This window comes from Ciona intestinalis, chromosome 6 (genome assembly GCF_000224145.3).
Source record: "Ciona intestinalis chromosome 6, KH, whole genome shotgun sequence".
Classification (NCBI taxonomy): Eukaryota; Metazoa; Chordata; class Ascidiacea; order Phlebobranchia; family Cionidae; genus Ciona; species Ciona intestinalis.
Window position 1 is genome coordinate 863,694 of NC_020171.2, and position 26,799 is coordinate 890,492.

Below are 26,799 nucleotides of genomic sequence, written 5' to 3' on the forward strand. Positions count from 1 at the left end.
ATTCTAACTTTTATGTACGTAGAAAATAACGGTAACGAAGTGTTTATTTAGATTTGACTGAAAAATACGTCATGTCCGATTTAGTTAGTTTATAAAGGTTTATTTAAAATCGGACAGGCTACTTTATGGAAATTGACCGATGATAACTTAAACACATAAAAAGCTGGAATGAGTACACTGATTTGTGACCTAAATATTACTCCCCCGTTTTATAAGTTTTTTATGAAAATGTGTGACATTTCTATTAAGTACCGCGGGGATTTCCCGCGTTCGAAGATTTGGCTTGTTTATTTTCACGTGTTTAAGAAAAAGCCATTTAAAACGTTTCAAAACAGAACAGTTATCAAATGTATTATGTAAAAATGCAGTTGAGTATATGAGTAAGCCAGTAGTACATAATATAAACCATACCCTCGGTCTGGAGCCACAAATACTTAAAACAAATACGGCTAATACTTTTTGTAATATTCTAGTAACAAAACCTGATTTTTAAACATATTTGGCCCATTTTAGAGTTGTAAAGTATGAATTGTTTCTAGTATGACGTTTATTGGTCGACTGGTCCAGACATTTCTTTACTACTACCCAATAAAAAGACAAAGCCCATACAAATTCGTTCCACTGTTTTTTGCCATTGGAGCGTCTGTGGAGTGGGTTATGATAAAAGTTCCGGCTGCAGGACGAGGTGAAACATTTTACGACGTTTGGAGAAGAAATAGATCAGAAAAAGAATACAAGCAGAGAATAATTGAAGAGAAATTTCAAGAAGCAATTAAAGCAAAAGAAAACTGTGAAAATTAATAAGCATATATTTGGCTTGTCTTAAACTGCATTAAACACTTAATTTAAATAAATTACCTTTGAAAAAATCAATAATTTACTTTTATTATAAGTTTAAACAGTTTTTTTAGCTTGAACTTGCGTAAAGAAATTTAGGCCTAAAATTAAAAATCACCCAAAAACACTTTCTGTTCATTTAATAAGCAAAACCTTTTGTTTGATTTATTTTCCAACTGTATAATTTTGCATACCCACCACATCATGCCTTATGGTGTTTCTTGGCCATTCTACCTGAAAACAGTATCTTCTTCACTCATAGCAATGTTCCTGGGCTCACACAGTGTTCATATGTGGTACAGACCTGATCTATCCATACCTGAGATCCCACCTAAAAAAGGGGAGCTTCACACAAAACTTTATACAACAAAATCAGAAAATTAAACGAATTCATTACTTTTGTTAATGTTTTTTTGGTAACCTTAATCCAGTGTGCAGTTGTACTATACGCTTATTTTTTTTTTGGTAGCTTTGTTTCAGCTAGTTACTTGTTTTCTATCAGGTATACTGGTAATGTTTTGGTTTACATTTATTTATGAAGAAGATAAGTTTCCTTCTGCTAAGTAAAAGTTGGCATTTTAAATGTAATTCACTTTAAAAACCCATATTTCAGTTTCATTTCATAACGCTTTTTGTGTTTGATCAATTTTTGGCTGTGAACAAATTTTGTGTTTGTTTGACTCAACCTAAAAACATCTCCTTACTTATTAGGTTGACTGTATAGGGCAAAGTAGTTTTCAAACATTGTATAACTTTTCAAGATGGCCGACAACCTTAGTGAAGAATGGTGGCAAACGGCAGTTTCTGATGAAGAAGAAGGCGCAAGTGATGATGGTGGTTAGTTAAACGCTTGCTTTTTGTATAAAGTATAAATATTACTTAATAGTCCGAATACATACTGTAAGGATTTAATTTAAGCATTAATAGGCACCTAACATGGGCATGCAAGGTGTACACTCAATGGGTCATATGTAGGAATAGAATAGGGCCTTTGCTTAGAATGTGAATAGTCTGGGTACACATAGTAATTGTAAATTGGTGATTCTGCCTATAATAGCTTATAAAGGTTTATTAATATAGGATGTGGTGTAAAGAGAACCCTCTTTTTTACGAAAAGGTAGGAGCCTAATAGGGCACAACCAGTTATCGGCTTGCCAATCATATTTTTTGGTGATTTACGGGTTATTGGCAAAAGCATAAAATGACTGATATTATCGGCGCAAATTAACCAAATAACCAACGTTGTGGTATGCGTATACCAGAATTATTGCGGAGCGTTTAGCTTTTTATAAACGTAAAAGTAACAAATTTCAGTGCCTTAATACCACCATAAATACCATATGTTAGTTCCATGTGTCACTCCAGTGCCTATGTTTGCACCATAAGTTGCACTTGTATTAATAGTCTTGTTGTTTGTGTTAGCACTAACACCATCCTGAACTGCCTGTTTTCTGTATGCATAATTGTCAAAGCAGTATTCTACTATTCAGTATCATTTATAAGCAGTGTTTATTATTGATGGAACTTAATTTGGGATGATTTTGACAACAGATAGAGTAGGGTGGAAAACATACACCAACAAATGTATAATAGTGTAAAAAGTAACTGCTGTAATCAAATTGATAGTCCAAGACTTAGAGCAGTGGTCATAATTCATAAATGTGGTCTCATAGGTGTTGTTTAAAGCAGTTTAAATGGTACAAGATTAAAGCTCTTTCATACTGTATAGTGTTGTACCATTTGACAATATTATGTATGGTTAAGTTTTAGGTGAAAATTTTAGTTGTTATAATTGTTTTTGGATTTAAGATGTCTTGTGAGTTGTAAAAAAATGTGAAAGTGATTGCCATGCAAAACATAATAGAAAAGTTTAAGAAGCACTTGTTAAAACAGGTATATGCGCTTAAAGTGATACTTAGAGTTGTCACTCATATTTACAAAGCCTTAAAGTTGCCTAAAATGGTTGCACCACTTAGATCATTGAAATATTTGACATTCTTTATATAACTGATCTTCTGGCACAATAAATTTTATCGATTTTATTTGAAAACTTATGTTTCTCCGCATGACAGCACAATAAACTTTATTGTGCGAGAAAATTAGTTGCATAAAAAGTAAAACACATAATGCCTGGAAGTAGTAGGAGCAAAATATTTTACATTGTCTAACATGCTCAGTTTTGTGTTGTCATTGATATGTTATGTACAGAGTAAACTACCATTCGTCATTTTGAATAGTAGAAGTCCCATTCATACCATACCGCATATCATACAAGTCTCCACCCAGTTTTTTACCCTCTGCTAAATGGCTAGCAAGAGATAGCATTCTCTCATGGAACGGTTTCTTCTTTTGCAAGGACCAGTTGGACATATTTTGAGCAAGAAAAGAATTGAGAACAAAAACAGCTCTCGGCTGCTGCCGAATCCAAGACAGAGCTAAATTTGCCTACAGTGACAAAGTGTTAATACAGTTAGAAAAAAGACAATCAGTTTAGCAGTATAGACTTGATGCAATTCTGGACAACATGTTTATTGTTATAGTTGTCACTCAATATAGATTAGCTACAGTTTTGATTTATATTTGTTACTGTACATTAGCTACAGTTGTTTTTTGTAGTTGTTAGGTGTTACTGTAGATTAGTTACAGTACAGTCTTATGTGTTAAACTTCTTTATTTCGTAAAATATAACTCTGTTTGTGTGTTGTGATAAACAGACAGCCATGTCAGGTCATAGGTGGAGCATGAACTTCCTTTGTCTGTTATGATTATTGTATCATAAACCCACCTCTATTAAGTCACAACCTTCATAGCAGCGGAAATGTCGTAACTCTGCCACATCTTGCAACACGTTTCGAGTTCGTTCGCAATGAGAGTCGGAACCCCGGACAAGTTTAAACATTACACCAGTGCTGGAGGTTCCAATGTAAAACTGAACAAAAAAAGCAAAGTTTAGAAATTTATAACGCAGTCACAGATAAATCTAAATTGTTTAACTTTGCGTGTTCAGAACTTAGAACTAGATGTATTTGAATCAATTCCATCAACCCGATGTGCATTTTTTGTATAGAAGCAACTTTATACAGTACTTTTGTTATATAAATAGTGTGGATTTGATTTGTTTGTGGACAAATGGACATCATAAAGAGTTCTTACCTGATATTTAGAAGGAGTAGCCCAGTTATCTTTGCCAGTTCTGCTTCTATAAAGCTTTGCATCTTCATTTATTGTAAAATCTTTAATTACAACCAAATACACAGTATACAGTGAGTAGGGGTGAGCTCCAATTGAAAATGAAGATCTGTCAGAAAAAATGTTTGATTATTTTGCCTGTTTGTACATATGTTTTCAGCTTGGCAGAGCAGATGGGGGTGAATAAAAATGATACATTGGGTTTAGAACAAATCTATGATAAGAATTTAAAAAGCTGACTTTTTTTCATGGGATAACCATAAATCAATAAATGTTTATACAAACATTTTGTGATAGGCCTATGCAAATATTTTTTATTTATTTCGCATAATATATCCATTGATTTTTTCAGAACAGTGCTTTGATCATACCTATAATATATTTTTTTGTGTTTTTGTATGTAGTAGTACCTGTTAGATGAATTAAGAACAGCTCTTGCAGGGTTGTCGTCTTCTAACCAGGAAGGTAAACTACATTCTCGGTTCTCAAACTTGTGACTCGCCTCATTAAACTCAGTCACCTGTGGATGTTGTGTACTGGATGTAGAACAACAGTGTAGCTGTTTTACGGTTAGCTTTTCATGTGTAAAATGCTGTTGTGATCAGTAACTGGCATATGGCTACTAAAAATTGTATAAGTTAAAAAAATATGATACTTTCTGTTTCCTTGAAGTAAAGTATACGGAATGTTTCTTTGTTTTTTGCAAAGTCACTCTTGCCAATTGTGCATAGGCTATCAAAAATGTTTACTCTTTTCAACAGACATTCTAATACATAGTACAGTTAGAGAGTCAAAGGGTCCCATAAGTTTGTTATAATCGCTGTGTCTGTATCTTACCTGCCATTTGATTTCATTTGAACCTTCACACTTCACCCTTCCATATATTGGAGGACACAAACTCTCAACACTGGAAACTGAACCTACTAACTCTGGCACCGAACGTTTTCTTTCTGCTATGTACGAGATTGTCACAGCCTTTCTTGTCTAAAATAAAAAAAAACAACTTTATTTTGTATGTGTGAAGTCCTATGGCAATGCACATCAGGAGATTTGGGATTTAGACCAGAGTTGGCCCATTACCATTAAAATATTCTTGTTACTAAATTAAGTCAAACAAAGAATGATTTTACTTGCATATTATGGTAAATTGTGCAGACTTGTTTTATAATTAACACTTTTTTTTACTACAATGTACAGCCAATACAGTCTATTTAAATTAAACTTTTGTTCTGGTCCAAACAAATTTACATGGGCTTTCAATAAAACAATTGTGCAAAGTATCGGTCATGATTTTCGTCAAGAAAAAAATGGTCGGTTTTACATTGTGCCTGGTAGTTATAGCGGCAAAACAATGAGTATTGTTACCTCATAGGAGGGTGGATGTTTATGCATGTATAGATGTGACAATGGGGGTAGATAAGTAGGTGTACCCCATCTTATCCACAGCTTATTATCTTTTAGCGTTCGGACCAATCCCTCGCATTCATGTCCTGAACCTTAAAAAACACATTGTTAGATAGATTTATTTTAATCTATTGTTAAGTTATCCTAAACAAGAGGTAACAACAGTTTTAACTGAACAGTGAGCATGAAGTGTAACAGGGTATGAATGCATTGTGTGTGTCTCGTGTATAAGAAAGCTCCCATGTGTGTTTGGAATACAAGAAGACACTCATAATAAATTGACATTCAGCGCCAAACATATATATACATAGCTTTTGACCACAAATTTGACCCAGCAATTCTCATAAAAGCTACATTTTAACATAGTACCTTGCATTAGTGCCCTTGCATGTGCAGGACTTTTAATTGCTTCATTCCTGGTGGCTCTTAGTTCTTCCACCAATGCACTAAACTCTGTTATCACGGCATTCATCTTTGCATCCACGTCTTGGTAAGACACTGAAGCTGCAGGGAAAGAAGAAAGTTTTACTCAGTTTCATGTAGCCAAGGTTTTACTTACGAGGTCCAGGTTTTGCAAACATGTCAATCAATTGTCGCCGCAGGTCTGATTTGTCTTTGAAATTGCAAAAGTCAACAATATAAATCTCTTTAGTTGATTCATCTTTGCAAGACAAAGCCTCAGCAGTAAGTGAAGCATGTACACCTTCTATTATGGAATCTACAGTTGATATCTCTGACAATCTAAACATTAAAGTTTAAAAAGTTAAATCAACTGTCATAACCAGGAGTCAGTTTGAGGTCCTAGTCCTTTCCCGACAAATACTTAAGTTTAGTAAGAGACCAATTGCATACGAATTGAAATAAGTTTTTATTTGTTATTAGTGTTTTTTCCTGAAAGCTTTTACAAGTTTATCGTTAGTCTTGTAGAACTACTTAATGCATAACATAAATCTAGTGTCGAATATGATAAGTTTTAATGTTTTTTTTATACATCTTGTAGACAAAAAACTTTACCTAAATCATGACACTTTTTCACAGTGGTCTCAATTTTTTGTTTTCATTTTAAAGTAAAAAATTATGCTAATTCCTTACCCGAGAAAAGTCCTTAGGTCAACTAATGCTGTTGGGTTTTGTTGTGGATCGAGTATTCTTCTATAGAACTTTGCAACTCTGTTTCGTATCTTCTGCAAGTCTTGTACTAGCTTAGCTGATGCTGCTTGATTTGGTATGTCTTGAATAACTCGAGGGGAAGTATTACCTGTGATATGAGATGTAATTTAGTCAGGATGTATAAAGCAGAGGTACATTATAGACTTATAGTGTATAGGCACTGGGGCACAGTTTGTTAGCGCATCTGATTCCTCTAACCCAGATGTTATAGTTCAAGGTTTGCCGCTTCTACCACTGTGTGCATGAGGTGTATGAAGCAGAACACCTGTGTTATAAGGAACGCCTTTTCCGACCACTGGGGGATAAAGCAAGTTGCATTCATAAATTTATACCAGTGGCTTATATATAAGTGTAGTGACTGAACAACTGAGCTACTGAGGTAATAGACCAACTTTGGCCTAAATCCTAGGTTGAGATGCATGTGTTAAATTTATTACCAATGTAATTCTTACCAGAAGTTGGTAGTGAGAAATCATTGTCAGAATAAGCGAATATATCTTCATGTTGAGGTTCCTCCAATAAATCAGGGCTGTAACTTCGAGTTGGGATTCTTGGAGCTTCAAGCCTTGGAGACCCTGGCCTTCTTTGTTTATTAACACCTATGTTTTTGTATTACAATAATACCTTCTTTTTGAATAAGAGACAAATGTTGCCATTTAAAAAAATATATGTCTCTTATATTGTACACTGCTGGACTTTTGTGTTACATATTTTAAAGCATTTGACTGTATTTTTTACTCAAAAATTGTTCTGCTATTTTAGCACCAGATCAGGGTTATATTTCTAGAATTTATTGCAGTTATTATATTAACAGCTATGTTTATATTACAAAATAATTTCCTACATGGAGCAGTGGTTTGATTTGGTTACTATGTATTTACTGTGGCTTGATGTTTGTAACAATGGAGTAGGAGGTAATAAAGCAGGAAGTTATGATACAACATTACCTCGTGCCATGTTGCCTGAACTTTTTTAACCATATGTTTGAACTTTTTACCTACTAGTTTTGTCAGATTGTTTTGCCGCAATTGATGGCACATAAAATTATTTTTGCATGCCATTTTTACCCTTTTTTTGTTTAATGGGTAAATAAGTTACATTTATTTATTCGTACCCGCATATAAGGGTAATCCTGTGTAAGAATCACTAGGTGGTAAACGATGTTGTTGTACTCTGCGTGTCCCTGGTATTTGCACCGTGCACCTTTGGTCCCTGTGTGCAATATTTGAACGCTTTTGTTTCACTCTTGCCACATCTTCACTCATGCCTCTTGTTAAAGAGGGGGTGGGGAATGAATCAATTTCATCATGAGATATATAAAGACCTGCAGTGTAAAAAGTCATTTCTGTATTACAGAATCATAGATACTACTATAGTGTGGATAATCAAATGCCTGGCACAAACAGCCTAAAAGTTTAGAAAATCGCTCACCTTCTTCACTTTCGTCAAAGTGTTGATTTGTGTCAAAAGAAGTTGCTTTATAGAGCAAATTGTCCTGTGAATAATAGAGTGGTAAAATGCAATATGTATTTAAGAATCAATCTCTTGCTACGAAATACATAACAGACTGCAATCAAATCCAACAAATCATTCTATTGGAATAAAAATCTGACGATGCCATTTAGGCAATATATATATATTATACAATTTGTTGGATTTTTGTATGTTACATATTTTGTAGCATCATATTCTAACCATTTCTTCACACAAGAGTTTTTTACTCTATGAGCACCAGATTAGGGTTAGATTCACAGAATTTATTACAGTTATACCTGAGAATATGTTTTGCCTATTTTACTTACGCTCGGATTTCTTGCATGCCTGTTTTTCTTTGGTGGTATCTTTGGTATATTCTCTTTGCTTGTGTTTGTTGAACTGCATATGGTTATATTCACATAAGTATTCATTGTATATAAACTGCATAACGGGTCGAAACATATAAATATAATAAACGCTAACACTTTGGATAATTTGGCATTTTTTGCTTTATGGCACAAATAGCTATACAATTTGTTTCTTTTTTTGTCTGTTATATTTGTCTTTTTTTTGTCTGTTATATGAGGAATTAGAAAATTACATCAGTTACATGCTGTCTATATACACATAGCTACAGTTGTAATACTATCTCATTTATACTGAAGCCTTAAGTTCTATCTTCTTCCTTGTTGTTTGAATTGCCCCTCTGGTTTCTGCATTATATATTGACAGTTTTGCTTGCGTGGGTGTTTTTACATGTGCACAAGTATATTTTCCTGTTTATATTTCCCCCGAGGCATGCCAGGGGCATCAATTTATGCCAAAGTTGGCCCATTACCCCACTACTCTGGTTTACAACATGAAAGCATTCAATTTACAATTATTAAAACCAAATATTCATAACATCATATTTCATCTTACTTGTACCTTTTTTCTATTGCAACATTCTCATAGTTTGCTTGCTTTGTGGTATGGGAGCGTCGTAGCTCGCCTTGATCGGGCATTTCTGGGAGGTTACCTGACGTATATGTCCGTGATCTTGACCTTCTTTCGTAGTTTGTGGTCCCAGACATTTTTTAACATGTCTTTGATAAAACACTATTGAATTTAAGTTTAAACAGCTGAATCAGAACCTATGTAAGAAAAATACATGGGTTAGACACACTGCCTTTTAAGGTATTTTCAAAAATGGATTCGTGTTTGTTTTTTAAATTTATGTTAGTAAATCAAAGGTTTGATAGATATAAATGAATAAGACAGGGAATTTGCTATCCAGGAACTGTTTTACTGTGTCTTGCACTCTTGCTGGAAAACCTTTATATATATGTTTACCACTTTAAGTAAAAACCTGAGTTAGATCTAAAATATTGAACTCCCGAAGTATTTTCAAACATTTTAGTTAATTCTATAATGTTAATTAGGCTTAGCTAAACTTACTGTTTTCAAGACCTATCAAGACCTATCAAGACCTATCAAGAGCTGAATTTATGAAACTGCTGATATAGGCACCAACATACACTTTCACTACATTGTGCTAATACATTGTGTATATTGGTAACATGATTTTAATACTGTTATTGACCACAAGCCTTGGATACAATCTGCCATTTATTAAGCTTACAATAAGACCCCTGTGTGCTTTGTAAACAGAAACCATAAATCTATTGATTTCCTCGAGTCATGTGCCAACTCAGGTCTAAATCACAAGCCCCTAGACCTCACCCACATATAGAATCTAATATATTGATTTCTGATTGTGTTGTCTGCTACTTATATGTGGTATATAGACTGGGTGATAATAATAATACCTACTTCCTGATTTGTGTTTACTTATTTGGGAAATTTGAATATTTTGTTGCATAACTGCTTGGCATTTGTAGGTCTGTTTTCGTACATTCTGAACCTGTTTTAAACATGTAGATAATAAAATCAAAAGGGTCAGACTGTTTAATCAATATGTGAACGAAATCACCTATTCCATTACGCCTGTTCTATTTAAATCTGTCAACATTGCCCGCTCATGCTATGATAAATTGATAAACTATTACAAACCAAATCTAATTCTATGAACCTTTTCAAGCATATGTATATAAGAAGCATCTTAGAGTCTGAACCAATTACACTACAGAGTCTTACACGCTAAAACATCCGTTTACATACTTGGTCTTTCCATAAGTAAAGCTGCACTACTGGCTAAATTACCTCATCTTATATTACTAATAAATCTATTATTTCCTTATGTATGAAACTTGTATATTACCCAGTACAATATACACTCAACTGTTTTGTTTATTCATCAATCTAGTTAAGAAAGCTAAACTCCTGTTTAACAGGAAGTTATTCGGTTAGTCATCAACTTTTTTATTTCATGCCAGTTGGGATAGTTTGATGTAGATGTATATGATGCATAGATTATTAACAGGGTTTAAATGTTAAAGATTTAGCAGCAATAACTGTTAATGAAACATACACATATTTCTGTGGTTTTTCTTTTCACACTGAAAATTGGTTTTACAGTATTTGGGGTTATTGACACATTAAGATGTAGTACAATTATGTTCTACTTTGTAAAATTTAGATTTTTTTTACAATCAATTTCATGTCTTTCTTTCATTTATTAATTGGTATACAGGGTCATCTACACTAATAGAGTTTAAGGACAAATCACTGGTAGTTTTATAATTTTATTGACACTATCTTAGTACCTGTTCTATTTCTTACACTTTAGTTTCAGTTGCTAAACCATACAACATTCCTATTTTGTTGCATGCATTGTCGTTGCCATTATGTGGGGACTTATAACAAATTTCTCGTAATAGCTTCTTTAGATTTAAAATATGTCTAAAGTCTTGCTGGACAGCAGATGAAACAGCAGAAACACAATTCATTTTATACCAGATAAGCTGTTTAAAGATTATTTACAGAATGTCTGGTTGCAGAAGTTATGGAATAAAATATGTCTGCCTGTAACAGAGATTTGTTTAAAATCTAATACCATCTTTTATTCGGAAGCTTTGTTAGAAATATAAATAATCGTAAAACAAGCGACTGTGGACATGCAGTGTAAAAGTAAAGTAGCATTTGAAAAATATGTGGCGGAAAAATTGCAAATGTTTACTAATAGATACGAATTCTTTCTAGAACATTTGTCCACATTATAGAGTCACCAGATATAAAAGAGAAATCATAGGTTAGATTTTTGCTTCTAAAAATAATGTACAATTAGAGTTTAAAAGAAAGTATGTGTAAAAGAAATTGCAACTTTATAAGAGTGTAGATATTATTATTTATTGTAAAGAAAAGGGCAGTTTATACCTTTTCATTTAGGCCATATTGTAATGGTGTTTCAATAACAGCAAAATTTGCCTTAAAAGTGTGGTTTATTTTTAATATTTTAGTTTGCTAAGTTTAGGTTTTTTAAACTTGGTGTGTTTTGTACTGAAAACACATATTTATCTTCACTTTGCGCCAATGGGCACAGTGTACCTCATGGAGTGAAACTTAAGTGAGCAGCATCAGTGTAGAGTTTCTAACGTGGCTTGCTTTGTATGATTGTGCGTGATGCTCTACTTATAGTGGGCGTGGCAGGTGGCGTGGCAGCACCAGTCCGGAATTTAGGAATCCTTGTTGGTGAGATCGATGGTCTGCGTGTGGTTTGCTGCATATGAAACAAATTGTTAAATGTCTTTATTGTCTTAAAATGTTTTCTTTGTTGCTGTATGCAAAGGCGCATATGAACGCAAGCGAATTCGCATGCCGGATACTGTGTACAGCCACCTTTATACATAATGTTAAAGATTAAGAAATACATTTTCCATATTTGTGCATCTTCCAGGTTTATTGTATTTGAAAATCATTTCCTAATCTAGTCTGCCCAATATTGCCCACACATAAAATTTGTTTAGCTTACCAGTGATTTCCTAGTTTTGCTCTCCGACCTTGTTTTACTTTCTGAACGTGTTTTGCTTGTCGTTGGAGTTATACTTACTCTGCTTGTCACTTTACTTTTCATGGTAGATCTTCCCAATGAAGAGGAACTAGGTGGACGATTTGTGGTAGGTGTTTTGTCTGCTGGTAGCATTATTTGTAAGGAGCTAGCATTAGAAGAGACATGAGAGTATTATATTTTATAGGTGTATTTATATATGTGTTTAATACAAGTTGATTTGCTGGGAGACTTATGTTAGAGAGTGACTGAGAGTTGTTCCATTGTCCCAAAACCCAAGGTGCTAACGCACATTATATAACCGTAAGCCGTATATTGTATATTGGTGAAGCCCTATGGACCTGGGGTTTATATATCATATATATGGATGAGGTCCTACAGCAAAGCATGTCTTGTAGCCCGACACCAAAAGTGCTGTCACATATACCTTAGCAGATGTTCAAGCTTTCACATAAGTATGCTTAGATAGTTCAAATCCATTTGTTTGTTCAGTTTACAAACCATTATAACCCTTACCTGTCTTTCCTGTGTTATTCATTCGAATTTGAATTCCCTTCTTCCCTTCATTAACACTTGTTTCAATGTGTGGACTTCCCGTTTTCTGGTCGCGGATGATTTTAAAAGTTGGAGCAGTCTCCTCTCCAGGATCATGTGTGATCGTCATGGAAACAGGATGAGGTGCAGGATCACTGGCACCATTTAGTCTCACCATAATGGATCCTTTTGTTTTGCTACTGTCTTGTTTTGTGATGGTTCCAGGCTGAAATTAAAAGTTATGTTCCATCTATTAAAGCTATGAGATCCTTTAGTAGGACAGGCTAGGAATTTTTGTTGTTAACATTTGTTATACCATGTGTATATTTAAGTACTTGCTATATAGTATGTGTAGTATTAGGACTTGTAAGTTGGTAATTAAACAGTCCTTGTCTTTCTAATGTTTAATTCAAACATGTTTTTGATCCCATAAGGGCTATGATTAGAATTTCAGCTTAGTATGACTGATGTTTTCTTTTACTACATGTTGGTATTTAAAAAATGCACCTTTTTACTTGGAGTTAAAGTCACACTTTGTTTATGTCTTCCATTTATTGATGTTACTGAATCCCTCTTCGTTAAAGTATGTCCGGATGACCTCCTGACTGAAGAAGAGCGTCCTGACTCCCCAGGAGTGGGAGAAGGCCTTCGGATTGGTACGTTGCTGGACAAAGAAGGAGATTTTGTTCTTTCTTCAGTTGTTTGCGTAGATGCATGTAACATTGATATTCCCTGTGAAGGAAACGAGTTAGGTTTATTGTCACAAAACTTTAAAAAATGAAAATGCAGGGGTAGTTAGATGTACAATCTCTTGATACAAATTTTGGTTAAAATGTTTACTGATTAATGCAGTGTCAAAAATTCCATGCCTGTCTACCCTGCTACCCCAGGTTTGGTGCCTATGGTCTCTCTATTGTTTATTGATTTTACCTTTAATAGAATATTATTGTTATTTGCATTTGGATCCTTCTGTTGTAAGATCCTGCCTTCTAATTGCTCGAGTTCTTTTTTTAAAGATGCGTTTGTAGTTTCTAGTTCCTGTAGTAAAGGGCAATGAAGTGTGGTTAACACTACTAAGGTATAATATTTTCATATTTAAAAAAATGAAAATTTCACAAATCTTTATAATCTACAAATTATAATTATCAATATTTTTAAAATAGGCCTACTTTACTTAGTTGTAACCTACATTGTGTCTTTGCTTATACTCCTCATACTTGGCTACTACCACTTGTTCATTAAGTCCAAGGGACACCAGTTTCTTCAGTTTGTCAGTGGATATTTTTAACTGAAGAAGATATATTGGGTAAATTGTGAAACGTAGTAACTGCTTCTCCCATAATGAATATACTTTTCTAGTAAATCAAGTTGAAATAACAGCTCAAACATTTGACTTTTTCGAGAATTTGTTCGTTTAAAAAAGAAAGCGTCTAATTTGGTTTTTCTAAATGTCCAACTGATTTCCTAAGTTGTTCAGTAGCATTAACCACTATATTGGTCTTTCAATCTTAATGACTATACATGTATGACAAGGCAAATGAAGCCTGTTGTCCCATAATCATCCATATAATTAACTTACATTTGTTTTTGCTTTTTTTTCTTCCTCTTTTGCACCAGCTGCCTGCTTTTCCAGGGAACTGTTTTCATTTTCCAACTGATCAAGTCTAGTTTTCAGCATTGCAACTTGCTTTCGGTGATTGTTGATTGTAGTTTCTAGTTGCACAACCTTTTCCTACAGTAGGATACACATAGTTTAATATAGAAAATTTATGTAAAACTGAGTGTATATAAGCCGTTCTTCTGTAAGAAAATATGGTGCTAATTGAATTAAATATGCCTCCCTTTTATTTTTTAGTAAGTTATTATAGCTTTTTGAAGCTGTAAATTTGTATATTTTGTTACAAAAATGAGAAAAATTATAACTTTTGTTTTAAACTTTGGTGTAACTAAGTACAGATGTTACTGAGTGTAATTACATACATGTAATGGGGAACTCACATTGGCAGTACAAATAATAACATTAAAAGGACATTGAAGTATATAAATACAACAAACTGAAATGTTTAACTTGTTTTAACCTTAGAACTTGATTGGTCAAGTTTGTCTTTAAGCGCTTCAACTTTTTGATGCAAAACTTCTGCGTCTTCAGCTTTTTTGCTCTCCAGTGCCACCAGCTGTTCCTTAAGTTTGAGAACCTTCTTGCTTTCTTCGATCATTTTTTGTGTGACCTCTGTAACCTTTATGGTGTAATAAAGAAAGTTTATTGTATTGTTGTTACGTTCGCTTTATGCCACAGTTCACACATATCCGTTTTCCTAATACTATAACGTTATGAACATGTATAGCTTTTTTTGTTTTGGAAAAAGACTGTTATTTTGGTTAGCAAATAGTTCAACATAATTTTATTCAAATGTCCTGTACCAAAGCATTGAGCCCTGCTTTGTTAAGAATATTAATACCAACATGGAAACATATGTGGGCATATATGGCTTCTGTTGTTTTTGTAATATTGTTGTTTTGATTGGCAAATATCTAGACATGATTTGTTAAAATGACGTATCCTGTACCATAGCATTTGTACTGTTTTGTTAGAAATAATATTACCAACAGCTGTAATGTTCAATATACCCTTGCCCACCTTATTTCTTTCATCTTCCAGTAGTTCTTTACACTGACCACACTTGTCAGTTTCCAGTGTGTATTTTGTTTCCATGGCATCTCTTTCTTCACGAAGCTCCCCGATCACTAGATGGCATTGTTTTATTTTTGTCTCCCCCATTTTCATGGCTGCTTCACATTCATCATATTTTGCAATTCTAGTTTCGTATTCCTGGAAATGTAAATTTTGTAAATTGGGTTTCTTCTCAGATATTTTAATATTGCGAATTTCTTCGTCTTTACAAAAAAAGCCAAACCATCACAAAAATGAGACCGAACCTTTTCCTAAAAACTTGCATGATGGTACTGTTTATCATGCATACCAGAACACCCATGTTCAAACCCGCTCTTCCAGCATATCACTAAGTGAGAATAAATAAGTGATTTATGTCCACCACCCTTACCTCCAACTGCTTTCTCATTTTCTCCGCTTTTTTGCTCTCCGATTCAAACTGAGATTTAATCTCATCAAACCGGAAGTTCGCCTCTTCAATGCATCTTTCCATCTCTTTCTGGTTGCGAGCGTTCTTCCTTAGTTTTTCCATCTCTACTCTCATCAGCTTGGTCGATTCAACTTCCAATTCAAGAGCGGTTCTCACATCTTTACATTCTTCCTGAGCCTAGATAATGAAGATGGTGACAAAACCACGAACAAATCTTTAGAAATTAATCACCCACAAAGTAACATACATGATAAATCATAAGCTTGCACATACCCTGATGTCACCCATACAGAAATAACAATGTCTATCATTACCATTCATATACTTGCAGAAATATTCAATTACAACTGATAAGATGTATTTATTCAAGATTTTTTTATATTTTCATGGCAGTATTTGACTGTTAATCTTACCTGTGCATATATTTTTTCTGCTTCTTGCATCTCCTTTACAGTCTTCCTAAGGAGTTCAACCTCTTCCAAGAGATCTTCATGTTTCTCCTCTTGTTCTAGTTTCTCTCTGATTCGGAAAAGCTGATCATCTGTCTTTCGAAGATTTTTATCCACGCTCTTTAATTTTCGCATCTGCTTGCTCATAGTCGTAATCTGGAATTGTCATTCATTTTACCTTATGTCGAGTTATAACATGGGTGTATTCTTATACACAAAACACATAGAGCATACATTTAGTGACATTATGTTTTATCAATATGAATACACTTGATGTTTTTCTATTTTGCACAACTTATAACCTTGTCCTCCAGTTGCGAATTTTTCTCTTCTTGTGCCGAAAGTTTTGCTGTAAGCTCCTCGTTTTCATTATAGAATTTATTTGTTTGTTCCTCAAGTTCATTCTCAAGCTGTAGTGCGTGTTCTCTTTCAGTTTCAGTCAATTTTTCTGCCTCTGTCACCTAAATGTAGGTTAAACATAAGTTTGCCTGATCGGTATTAAGACAACTCTGGCCTAATTCCCAGGCCCTAATGCATGTCTTAACCATACCAAGTTTGCAAGTTTACTTCACGACCAAATGAGGTAATAGACGGCATAAATTTAGAGTGTGAAACGCTGCTATAATGCCGTTTTATTAATCATTCCCTTTTTTTGTTGATTCAAATTATTATCATCTTTGTGACATTTATTTACTGATCTTAACCTAGTTTTTCTTTATGCAAACGTGCTACTAATTGTAGCTACGTTTACAGTGAAGCGTAATTAGATTACGCTCGATTCCGCATACTTTTATAGCCCACTAAAACGTAGGCCATCGGCGTTGTGTATTCCAAGACCATTATACAAGGTCTATTTTCGTGTTTATCGACGGGCATACCGATTTCCAATCTAACGATTTTATAGATTGTCTCGTCGGGAAGTTGTGGATAATATATATGGTTTAAATTGACTTTGGAAGTTGATTTATGTTAACTTCTAAACAGCCGTTATGTTTTACCATTAGGTTAAAACTGCTAATTTAATAAATGCGACACAAGTCAGATAAATTTAAGTAAAAATTCGCTTAAATTTTATCGTAACTACGTTATACGGTTAACTTAAGATTCTACAACATGTTGTGATTAATATGCTATCTAATTTAAGTAAAATTTGATTTAAAATGGAGTAAAAACGGCGTACAACATTTAGCAGTATGACGATATTCTTTTAAATAGAAGAGCGATAGTTCACTTGTTAAAGTTTATCGTGTGGTTAATAAGTATTCTGTTAACTGAACATTTTGATAAACTGAGCAGTTACAACACATATAATAATGTGACCAGTACAACTTGTCTGTAAAACATACGATTACTTTAACACATATATAATGTGTTAGTGGCTGCAATCATTCCCACCTTCGCTTGTAGTTCGTCGAACTGACGTTTCTGCGTGCTAGCCAGTTGCCTCTGTTCATTCAGCGCCTGCAGCTGTCGTTGTCTCTCTTCCACAAGCTCCAATGATAAACTTTTCAACCGCGATAGCTCGTCCTATATGCCAACATATATGTTAGCGCTTTAATTTCATTAAAGACGTACCCGACGCCACGACGTGCGTGTAAACTTAGCCACGTACTTACGTGGTTTCAGTTGAACTCAAGGTTATTATAATGGCCTTTGCCCCTTTTAAAGCGCTACTTCCTAACCGAGGCCAAACTACATAGGACCATAGCAAGGCTATGGACAAACTCTGACCCTAGGTCCAATCGATTTCCCCATTTTTATTAAATTGTGTTTGTTTTTTATTTCATGTGTTTTGCTACCCATATGTGCATAACCATGCGATTTGCCTAACGCGCATGCCAAGCCCATTTTCTAGCAGACCAGGATTACTATAAGAACGGAATATGTAACTGTTTTAAGCCACGAAAAGCATAATATCTAGTATTACAAAACCCACTTTATTTTCACGAAGTTTTCGAACGAGTTCTCTTTCTTTCCGGTCATGGGTTGATTTTTCCCGTTCAATAATTTGCTTTAGACGTTCTCTATCGTGTTCTGCATTAAACTCATTAAAGAATAAAGTCCAAATCATAACAGTGACGTCACGACCCATATACGTCATAGATACGTCACCCGAAAATCGCTTGCATACTAAAACTAAACACCATCGTAACTAAATTCCAAACATTTTCCAATGACGTATTGAAAATATTATACGTCATAGTGACGTCATCTTACCATACCTAATAAGTTAACGAAGTCATCTGATTTCATCATGTACTCTTGGTGCTTCCGTTTCTCTTCCTCTAGTTCGATTCCCATCCTTTGATATTTGTCCTCCGATGTCAGAAGGATCTGTTTCAGTCGTTTGTAGGAGTCTTTTTGATGCTACAACGTAATTGTGTTGTTGTTAGTCGTTTGTAGGAGTCTTTTTAGTGTTACAACGTAATTTTATGGTTGCCCTGTGTGTATGTTGTTGTGTTTTATGTGTGTCTATATTTATAAAGGTATCTGTATTTATACAACGTTTTTATTGTTCTTTGTCCATAGCTGTATACTTGTTGACCCAATGCTAATTAATTTATTAATCATACGTCTTATATAAAGCTTGTACATATGCAATACCAAAGAAGTATACACGGTCACGTTCTGTATAATCTCTTTAATTGTTACCCTTGGGAATCGGGACTACATTGTTTCGTAAAATGCGTATTTTATGATGTCATCACGAACCTGAATTATCTTTTTCATTTGTTCTTTTGTTTGTTCGCTTTCGGGCGTTTGTGTTGTAAGATCCAAAGACGCAGCGTCACGTTGGAGCGCCTTTAACGGCTGACTTGTAAGTCCGTACCTGATAAAGAAGTAATAGTTAAAAACTCTCAATACACTTAGTATACATAATAGTATACATAGCAATATATGTAGCATAACTTTATTAAGAATAAAGTAATTTTCTAAGGGGTGGATTCAATTTTGTAGTAGATTGTCTCTTATTTATACACAATTTTTGTTAGAGAAAATGGCAGAAAAAGCACTTGTGCACTTTGTAATTGTCAACATATAAATGCGAATAGTTTAACATATTTGTTAGCGCTTATGGCTTAGGCGTGGCGGATTATATACTTCTTACAGCTTTATTCTGTTTGTTATGTGTACTACTTCGTAATCTGGTTAATATTCCTATAGTGATAATGAATACGATAACAGCTGCCTTGTGTAGATAGTGAGTAATGAACGTATCATTCATCAGTAAAAAGCACGCCCCATTTCGTGGCCAAGACTGTGGCCGCCTATTCATATCGCTGGTATGCCATTAATATATCAAACCGCAACCGTTTTAACTTTTAGCAGATGGTGTACACTGTGTGTTTAATATACGAGAACATGTTAATGGAATTAGTGACAAGGTATACCACGCAGCAAAACCTTAGGTACCGGTATAGTCTTAATGACCCTGTTTTGAAGTCCAATGTTTTAGTTGTCGTTTTTACCAGTCACAATGTATTACTTTCAAATGCTAGTCTTGTAAAAAAGACGTAAATTATATTCCACTAACGTTTTGAATGTCATGTTATTTGCAATCATTTGGGGGGTTAAGTCAGTTAAACATAATATGTCAAAACGCTCATATGATTTGTCTAAATTAAAGACACGAGATTGCAGCTGCTTTGGTATCAAAGTTGTTAATGGTCGTATAGCGTCGTTTGGTCGTAAATTTTCGTAGTTTTAGTTTATGGTTATTGTTTCGTTTGAAATTGTTAAGTAATACTAAATGGAACTGCTATACAAGAGTAGGCTACGCTACAGTATATGAAAATGTCACGCACACGTTGTGAATGACAGTTCGTAGTTCTTGTTTGACAGGAAACAAAACAACTGTGACAGCTAAACTGAACCACCTGTCCATAGTGCAAGCTTAGTCATGCTCGCACAGTATTGAACAGTTGCCTGGCATTCTATGCTATAGGCTGGATTCAATCATTAATACGTAAGCGTAGATGCTGTGGATTAAAATCCCCGAATGGCACATTTTAATCGAGCGAAAAATGCAAAGTTCAAAATCGTTTAAAATGTTCAGATTTGCATTGCAAATTTTTTAAAGGTATTTGTTTACCAATTTTTCTGGCGATAACATAAATTTTAAGAACGTATGAAATATAAAATCGTAATACCATACACGGAATACTAATTATAACGCCTTTCTGGTAACAGTAATATTTGGTTTATTAAATATATTTGAAAAAAATAACTTTAAAGTAGTATTAATTACATTCCGAGTAATAGGGCTATATATAAAGATACATAATCTTGCTTAACCGTTAATTGTATCCGCAGGGTATTGATTTTATAATAAAATATACAATACATAAACATACCTCGTTTCCGGGTTTTGTGAGCATTCTGTCTTTAATATTGATATAACTTCATCTCTAGCCTGTAACTCCCCTTCAAAAACGCTTAAAAGTTTCAGTAGTTCGTCTCTGCTTAAGTTAATATTCGGTTCTGAAGTATTTTCACCAGTTTCTGGTTTTTGATCCATGTCGTTCGTACCGTTGGCAATGATAACGTCATGTTGATCGTTTTTGTCTTTGTGTACGTCACCACTGACGTCATCGTTTTCGCACGGCGGTTCTTGAATAAAGGTTTTATTTAAAAGTTTTTTTTGGTAGTAACCAACGAATATTTACAGAATTATATAACCGTATCCTCCCGACTCTAAAAAAACGTTGTTCTGTCAGGAAATTTGAAATTCTTTCGTATTTAATATTTGTAATACAGTAGGGTGGGGGAAGATGGGACACCTTTTACCTCTATTTTCTCGCCCCGTTTAGTAGTAAACAAAGAACTTTCAAGAAATTATAAAACTATATGCCCATGACTTCTATTGACCGTTAGTAATCGTTTAAACACGATCAGGATATTTAGATATTATGTGCTAAAGGTGTCCCCTCTTCCCCCACCCTACTATACATGAAAAGGATACCTCTATGATTCGATTTTTTCTTGTTTTTTCGTACCACGGTTCCCGTGTCTCTGTCCAGCGAGCTTTTATTGGGAACCTAGAAGAGCATTTTCATTTCAATACTTATCACACGGCGAATTAACACATGGTACAAACGAGGTATAACAACTGGTAATATAGTATAGAACACAATTTCGAACTGACTACGCTACACTATTCTATAGAGAGTATAGACCAATTTACTTTATTTGTTTTTGAAATTTTAAATCAACGAATATATTTGTGGGCGAAATGCAAAGCATGAGCATTTAACAAAAGTAGTGTAATGTTCTTATAGTTTATAAATCTAATGTAGCTTACTTATCCTAGCATAAGCATTGCCCTAATAATCCAAATCAGGCTTGTCGAGTATTAAACTAATCTTATTAGAGCGGAAATTCGCTACATAGTATAAGTTGCTAAGAGTAGTGATAAGTCAACTTAGCTTAATGCTGTGTTCGATTAACATAGTTTATATAAATACTGAATGTATCATTATGAATTACAATCATAAATGGTAAAAAAATAAAGTAATCCGTATGATAAAAACTCTATTCAAAAATCCGTAAATTTAGGGTCAAAGGCGACTTAATATGCAAGTTTTTAAACGATATGCTTAACTTTATACGTCTCATAACTACAATTTAACTGGGTATAACTTCTAGCTCAAATCCCGGGTCCCCATACGAGTTAGGATAGGATCAAACCCATACAGAATAGAAGTTTAAAAAGCTTAGAGTCGCTTGTTGGAGTAAATGTACAACTTGTAGATAACTCATCTCATTCTGACATGCTCTTTGCTTATCAATAATGTATCTACATGGCGTTTACTATATAGTAGAAAACACCTGCTCACCATAAAGCTTAAGTCAATGTTCGTCGTTTCATTATCAGTATCCATAAGGTAACAGAAAGAATAAAAGAAACAAAAATCCTAAACAAATACAAAATCTACACTCAGTCCATTCTGCGAAAAACTTTTAAATTTTTAGATAAACCGTTTTTGAATATTTGGATATTATGTGCTAAAGGTGTTCCGTCTTACCCCACACTACCATATACTAATACACAATATCAATGTCAAAATAATTAATAACTCCTTCTACCTTCCGGCTATCTCAGAATTATGACGTTTTAAGTTTAAAATCCGATGTATTAACGTTTACTTAATACAAAGCATTTGTTTGCATGCAAAATAAACATGTTCAACTTGGTTTAAAATCTGCGACTGAGAATTTAAATCGGATCGGCTTTGACTGCGACTACAAATAGACACCTGTTCTCTAAGACTGCTGAGCGTTTATTAGCGCAGCTGTTTTTATGTTATTACTGCCCTTGTAAAAGAGAGTTGATACGAAACAGACGCCTCCCGTTAAGCGTTATCAGCGCTATACCCGCAGAATGCTTCTGTCTGTGGCATAGCCCTCTAATCGGAAATACATCTGCATTGTGGCAGAGATAAAAGCAGTGTTTCCGTTTACAAAACCACAGCTGCAATGTCTAGTTGTAGCTATTCTGATTCTGCGTGTCTGGGTTTATCGTTTAAAACACTGAGTTTAATAATGCAGATTTGACAAAATGTGCGAAAAACTGTCTGTTCGTTTCGTAGAACAAATCTTATACAATAGGTCTGACATTACGTCATAAACGATCGTTTAATTCGCGCAAATCGCTGGGCAGCTTATGCAAATTTTGAAGCGATATTTGCACGAAAAAGACTTCCTTTATATAAAACAGGAACAGTCTATATCCCTACACTTTGTTATGCTAGTACATTGTGTATTATAAGATGGGGCAGCTCTTTATTCTCTTTTTTCGTCCCATTTGATAGTAAACAAAGAACATTCAAAGAATTATAAAACTGTATCCTTATAACTCCCATTGACCATTGTTAATTGTTTAAAACACGATCAGGAAATTTGGAAATTATGTTCCAAAAGTTATCCCATTTTACCCGATAGTACTATATATGACTTCAATATTGTGTTTACCAAGTACGACCTGCCGCCTTAGTTTAGCACGTGTATCTAGCCAATAACTTTCTTTTACGTGACTGTCTCAGAATTGGGCACCAACTTCGCCCAATACATAGTCTAACCGCCTCTGCCTTTAATACCCTATGCTGTAATATAGGCCTATTCATATACTGGTACTCTGTCGACGCGCTGCCTCAATTGCTACTGGCAAGCCAAACGTTCCCATAATGTTACGTCATCACCAATCTAAACTCATGGGAAATGGCTATCTCGTAACATAGTATTGATTCAAGCTGAACGTAATTAAAGAATGCGCATAGAATACTGGCATCATATATCACTTAACAGAAAAGTTTAAGCCATTGCAATACAGTGCTACATGAAATAAGTCACTATCAGCATACGTTAGGCTATCTTGTATGATATGTCAGAAATCCGAGTGTAATTAGAGAATTCATATATAAGCTCGTATATAGTCTTGTGGGGTAAAATTGGACACCTCTGGCACACAATATCTAAATATCCTGATCCTGTTTTAAACTCTTGTGTTCTTTGCTTACCACCAAATGGGACGAGAAAATGGAATAAAAAGGTGTCCCATCTTCCCCCACCTTACTATATCACATACTGTAAACTACAATCAGTACAAGTCAGTACAAGTCATGCCAATACATTATTACGTGTAATAAGTCACTCATATCATACGCTTTACTCTCTCGAAAGGTATCCTGGCAAAAATAAACTGTAAACAAAATCTCGCATATTGTAAAACACTAAACAAAACTTGCTAAAACGCGTGACTGCAATAGCGTTTGCTGCTACAGCGCTAACATAGTTTATATCCTTTTACAACATGCTCTGTTTACACTCTACGAAGTACTTTAACTCAGCGTGTTGATTTCGAAGTCGTTGACCTCTTTTCAGATTTAATTTACTATCTCTCGTACAATTTCACGCCTACGTATACTGCGAAACTTACTTTTTAAGTATTTTAGGGTAAAAAGCTCTAGCCTACACTGCCGGGTCGCTTGGCATGCCTTTCTTGCAGAAACCAATCCATATATAGTAGCATGGGGGAAGTTGGAACACCTTTAGCACATAATATCCAAATACCATGATCGTGTTTTAAACAATTAACAACGGTTTATGAGGATACGGTTTTATAATTCTTTGAATGTTCTTTGTTTACTACCAAATGAGACAAGACAATGGAATGAAAAGGTGTCGCTTCTTCCCCACCTTATTATATATAAAAACGAAAGTGTTCACTATGAAATTAAAACCTAGTTTGCTTTGAACATCTCAATATACTGCTTGTAATGTTATACATGCAGGGTTAGGAATCAAACGTTGGATTTCACTTTGCTTTTAGAAGTAATTTAAATATTCTATGTAATCTTCATTTGTTTAGGTGCTTGATATAGCACTGTGGGGTAAGATTGAATACCGGTAACTCCTATATCCGGGGTTTATTGATTGTTTTTTTAATAATTAACAACACTTTCAAAAATCGCCGGGTTAGGATTATATAAGTTTTGTATATAGTAGGGTGGGGGAAGATGGGACACAGTTTCATTCCATTTTCTATTCCAATTTGGTAGTAAACAAAGAAAATTCAAAGAAATATTAAACCGTGTCCACACGACTCCCATATAGACCCTTGTTAATTGTTTAAAACACGATCAGAATATTTGGATATTATGTGCTAAAGGTGTCCCATCTTCCCCCACCCCACTGTATATTCTTTGTTTACTACGAAATAGGCTGAGAAAAGAGAATGAAACACGCTCCACCCCCATCCTACTGTACAAGCATGAGAAAGTAACCCGTTTCGAATGATATATGACACTTATTTTCATTTCGCCTCTTCACATCGTCTAACAGTAATAGACACTGCGTTAAAACGACTGAAATGTCTCGTCTAAATGACCTCTAGGTCAGGCTATCAGCTTATATCATGCCAACCTTAGATAAGTTGTGGAAATGATATCGTCTAGACGCAGCCATTCCTTGTGACATGTATTGGCCGCCTCGGATCGAATTCACGGGAATTTCTCACGGGGTATAAATAATTTATAATCATGCATGCCCCGCACGTGTGCGTTGGGTTGCGTCTAAGAGTAATTGCTGGAGTTGTATTTTTTAACCAAAGTAGTTTTGCTTCGGTTGTAGTTTTGAAAAATATGCAAAGCACAAGATTGTTGGATAAAGGGCGTTAGCCTACAACCAATACTAAACCAGTCTTTTATAAACAATACCAATAAAATGTTACAATTAACTGCACTGTCGATATTCTAGGCACAGAATTATTGCTATAAGATTTCGTATAGTTTTACAATTGGGTGCTACGACAATGGGCAAACTCTGGCCTTAACCCCAAGTCCCTAGCCTTGTCTCACTGTATAGCCTTATACCCATATAAAACCAGACATGTTTTCATACCGCTTGCACTACAACAGCAACTACCTTTTCATACGCAGTATTTCATTCGCAAAAAACGAAACTGTTGCAATTCAAACACACGATTGCGTATTACGATTTGTTTAACGTTAATCACACCCACACTACACCCGTTGTCGTATTATTACAACAAAGTAATGAATATGAAATCGTTGTTTTTTAACAAAATCCCACAAAAAACACTCTTGTTTGTAAGATTCGTCTGGTAACTAGACTTAACTAAGTAATAGTTTACAAACTACTAAAATGTGTCTAAGAAATACAAAATTTAGGTATGACTGACGAAACATTGGCTTTTAATAAACATTTTGGATTCAGTTATATTTTGCCTGGTTTTAATAGCATTAAATAATTTAGTATACTGTTGGGTAAGATGAGACACCGTTATCATATATTACCCGTCTTTTCTAATCGTTTATAAACAAATACAACGCTCTTTTAAAGTCACGAGGCTACGTTACTACAATTGTACAAATATTTTTTGTTAACTACCAAATAGGACAATAAAATTGAAAAAAAATAAATTATCTTACCCCAACCAATTTCCAATACACGAGAAAAATAATGTAAACTTACCGAAGATTTCTTGCTTCGAAACATCGCAGTTTAATCCAAGCCTTTCAATCAAAGCAGATCATTCTGTATTAAAACTCGCATTCACCTACCGTTCTGGGATAAGAATTAAATCGATTAAACATAACTCCAATATCCAAATGCAATATTTTAATCATTAATTTGCATTTATCTCGACAGTACGCATGGGGTTCTGAAATATTTAAATTTTGAAGGTGATGTGTCATTTTTCAGCCTATAAGTGTCGGCAAAGCAGAGGAAAAGTAGTTTTTCTGTATTGTTATTACTTGAACAAGTATCCTTGCAGCTTTTCGAAGTCTTTTCATTATAGTAGCACTTCTTTTTTTCGAAAACGTCAAAAATTTGGCCTTATAATAAGGTATACCACCCCCAAAAAACGCAACAAAACGAAAATCCACAATATTTAAAACGCAAACACTTCTAAGAGTATATAGTATAACACACGGCGCAAAGAAATACTTTACTCTTATGAGTCTTATTTAGCATTGAAATCATTTCCAAAGCTACGAAACTGCTTTAAAACGAAAATCAATAACCTTGAACTCGTGGTCTTTAGTCTGTTCCTAGTCTTGCTTTTGACCTGAACTATCTTAATGCATCTTTTTAAAGTAGTTCTATTAGTTGTTGTATAAATGCACACCATTTGTGAATTAGCGTTTGTTGGTGTATGGATATTGTTTTG

The 26,799-nt window shown here is 34.4% G+C and overlaps 3 protein-coding genes across 7 annotated transcripts in view; 1 reads left to right on the forward strand and 2 right to left on the reverse strand.

Annotated features, from left to right (window-relative positions):
* Nucleotides 1-321: 321 nt before the first annotated feature.
* LOC100183920 (protein CMSS1-like) overlaps nucleotides 322-26,799 on the forward strand; it is a 43,294-nt gene continuing 16,816 nt past the window's right edge. Inside the window, exon 1 of one of the 2 annotated variants that reach the window (XM_026834799.1) lies at nucleotides 322-1,674. In XM_026834799.1, the coding sequence (XP_026690600.1) occupies nucleotides 1,599-1,674 (76 nt within the window). In that variant the 5' untranslated portion in view covers nucleotides 322-1,598. The remainder of the gene's footprint in view (nucleotides 1,675-26,799) is intronic. The other variant, XM_018812254.2, reaches the window with a different exon arrangement.
* On the reverse strand, nucleotides 2,332-10,398 carry LOC100183120. Of its 2 annotated transcripts, none has more exons than XM_026834792.1 (14): nucleotides 9,004-10,398; nucleotides 8,403-8,475; nucleotides 8,032-8,095; nucleotides 7,715-7,924; nucleotides 7,053-7,199; nucleotides 6,523-6,688; nucleotides 5,990-6,171; nucleotides 5,800-5,934; nucleotides 5,392-5,522; nucleotides 4,864-5,010; nucleotides 4,437-4,546; nucleotides 3,991-4,135; nucleotides 3,623-3,766; nucleotides 2,332-3,282 (listed from the first exon to the last, which is right to left on the reverse strand). In XM_026834792.1, the coding sequence occupies exons 1-14, from the start codon at nucleotides 9,147-9,149 to the stop codon at nucleotides 3,052-3,054; spliced, it is 2,031 nt and encodes a 676-aa protein (XP_026690593.1). In that variant the 5' UTR covers nucleotides 9,150-10,398; the 3' UTR covers nucleotides 2,332-3,051. The 2 variants fall into 2 exon arrangements, with proteins under 2 accessions (XP_026690593.1, XP_018667794.1); XM_018812249.2 differs by having other exon boundaries at nucleotides 8,998-10,398.
* On the reverse strand, nucleotides 11,134-26,210 carry LOC100185484 (filamin A-interacting protein 1-like). 3 transcript variants are annotated; one of them, XM_018812246.2, is made up of 19 exons: nucleotides 26,100-26,210; nucleotides 21,070-21,145; nucleotides 20,462-20,717; nucleotides 18,819-18,936; nucleotides 18,329-18,473; nucleotides 18,043-18,140; nucleotides 17,502-17,633; nucleotides 16,409-16,567; nucleotides 16,071-16,262; nucleotides 15,619-15,834; nucleotides 15,195-15,386; nucleotides 14,635-14,793; nucleotides 14,136-14,288; nucleotides 13,746-13,844; nucleotides 13,487-13,594; nucleotides 13,064-13,288; nucleotides 12,539-12,782; nucleotides 11,987-12,147; nucleotides 11,134-11,734 (listed from the first exon to the last, which is right to left on the reverse strand). In XM_018812246.2, exons 1-19 carry the CDS (start codon nucleotides 26,121-26,123, stop codon nucleotides 11,606-11,608), a joined length of 2,886 nt encoding a protein of 961 aa, XP_018667791.1. In that variant the 5' UTR covers nucleotides 26,124-26,210; the 3' UTR covers nucleotides 11,134-11,605. The 3 variants fall into 3 exon arrangements, with proteins under 3 accessions (XP_018667791.1, XP_018667790.1, XP_002125885.2); XM_018812245.2 differs by lacking the exon at nucleotides 26,100-26,210 and adding an exon at nucleotides 21,944-22,082 and having other exon boundaries at nucleotides 11,987-12,144; XM_002125849.5 differs by lacking the exon at nucleotides 26,100-26,210 and adding an exon at nucleotides 21,944-22,082.

Excerpts from the sequence above, each read along its gene's own strand:
- LOC100185484 (XM_002125849.5), bottom strand. The coding sequence starts at position 21,988 with ATGGATACTGATAATGAAACGACGAACATTGACTTAAGCTTTATG. Across the intron at positions 18,474-18,818 it reads AAATGAAAAAGATAATTCAG|CATCAAAAAGACTCCTACAA; the intron begins GTTCGTGATGAC and ends ATTACGTTGTAG. Across the intron at positions 15,835-16,070 it reads CAGAAAAAATATATGCACAG|GCTCAGGAAGAATGTAAAGA; the intron begins GTAAGATTAACA and ends TTCATTATCTAG.
- LOC100183120 (XM_018812249.2), bottom strand. The coding sequence starts at position 9,149 with ATGTCTGGGACCACAAACTACGAAAGAAGGTCAAGATCACGGACATAT. Across the intron at positions 6,689-7,052 it reads TTTCTCACTACCAACTTCTG|GTAATACTTCCCCTCGAGTT; the intron begins GTAAGAATTACA and ends CTCATATCACAG. Across the intron at positions 5,935-5,989 it reads GTTTGCAAAACCTGGACCTC|CTTCAGTGTCTTACCAAGAC; the intron begins GTAAGTAAAACC and ends CTTTCCCTGCAG.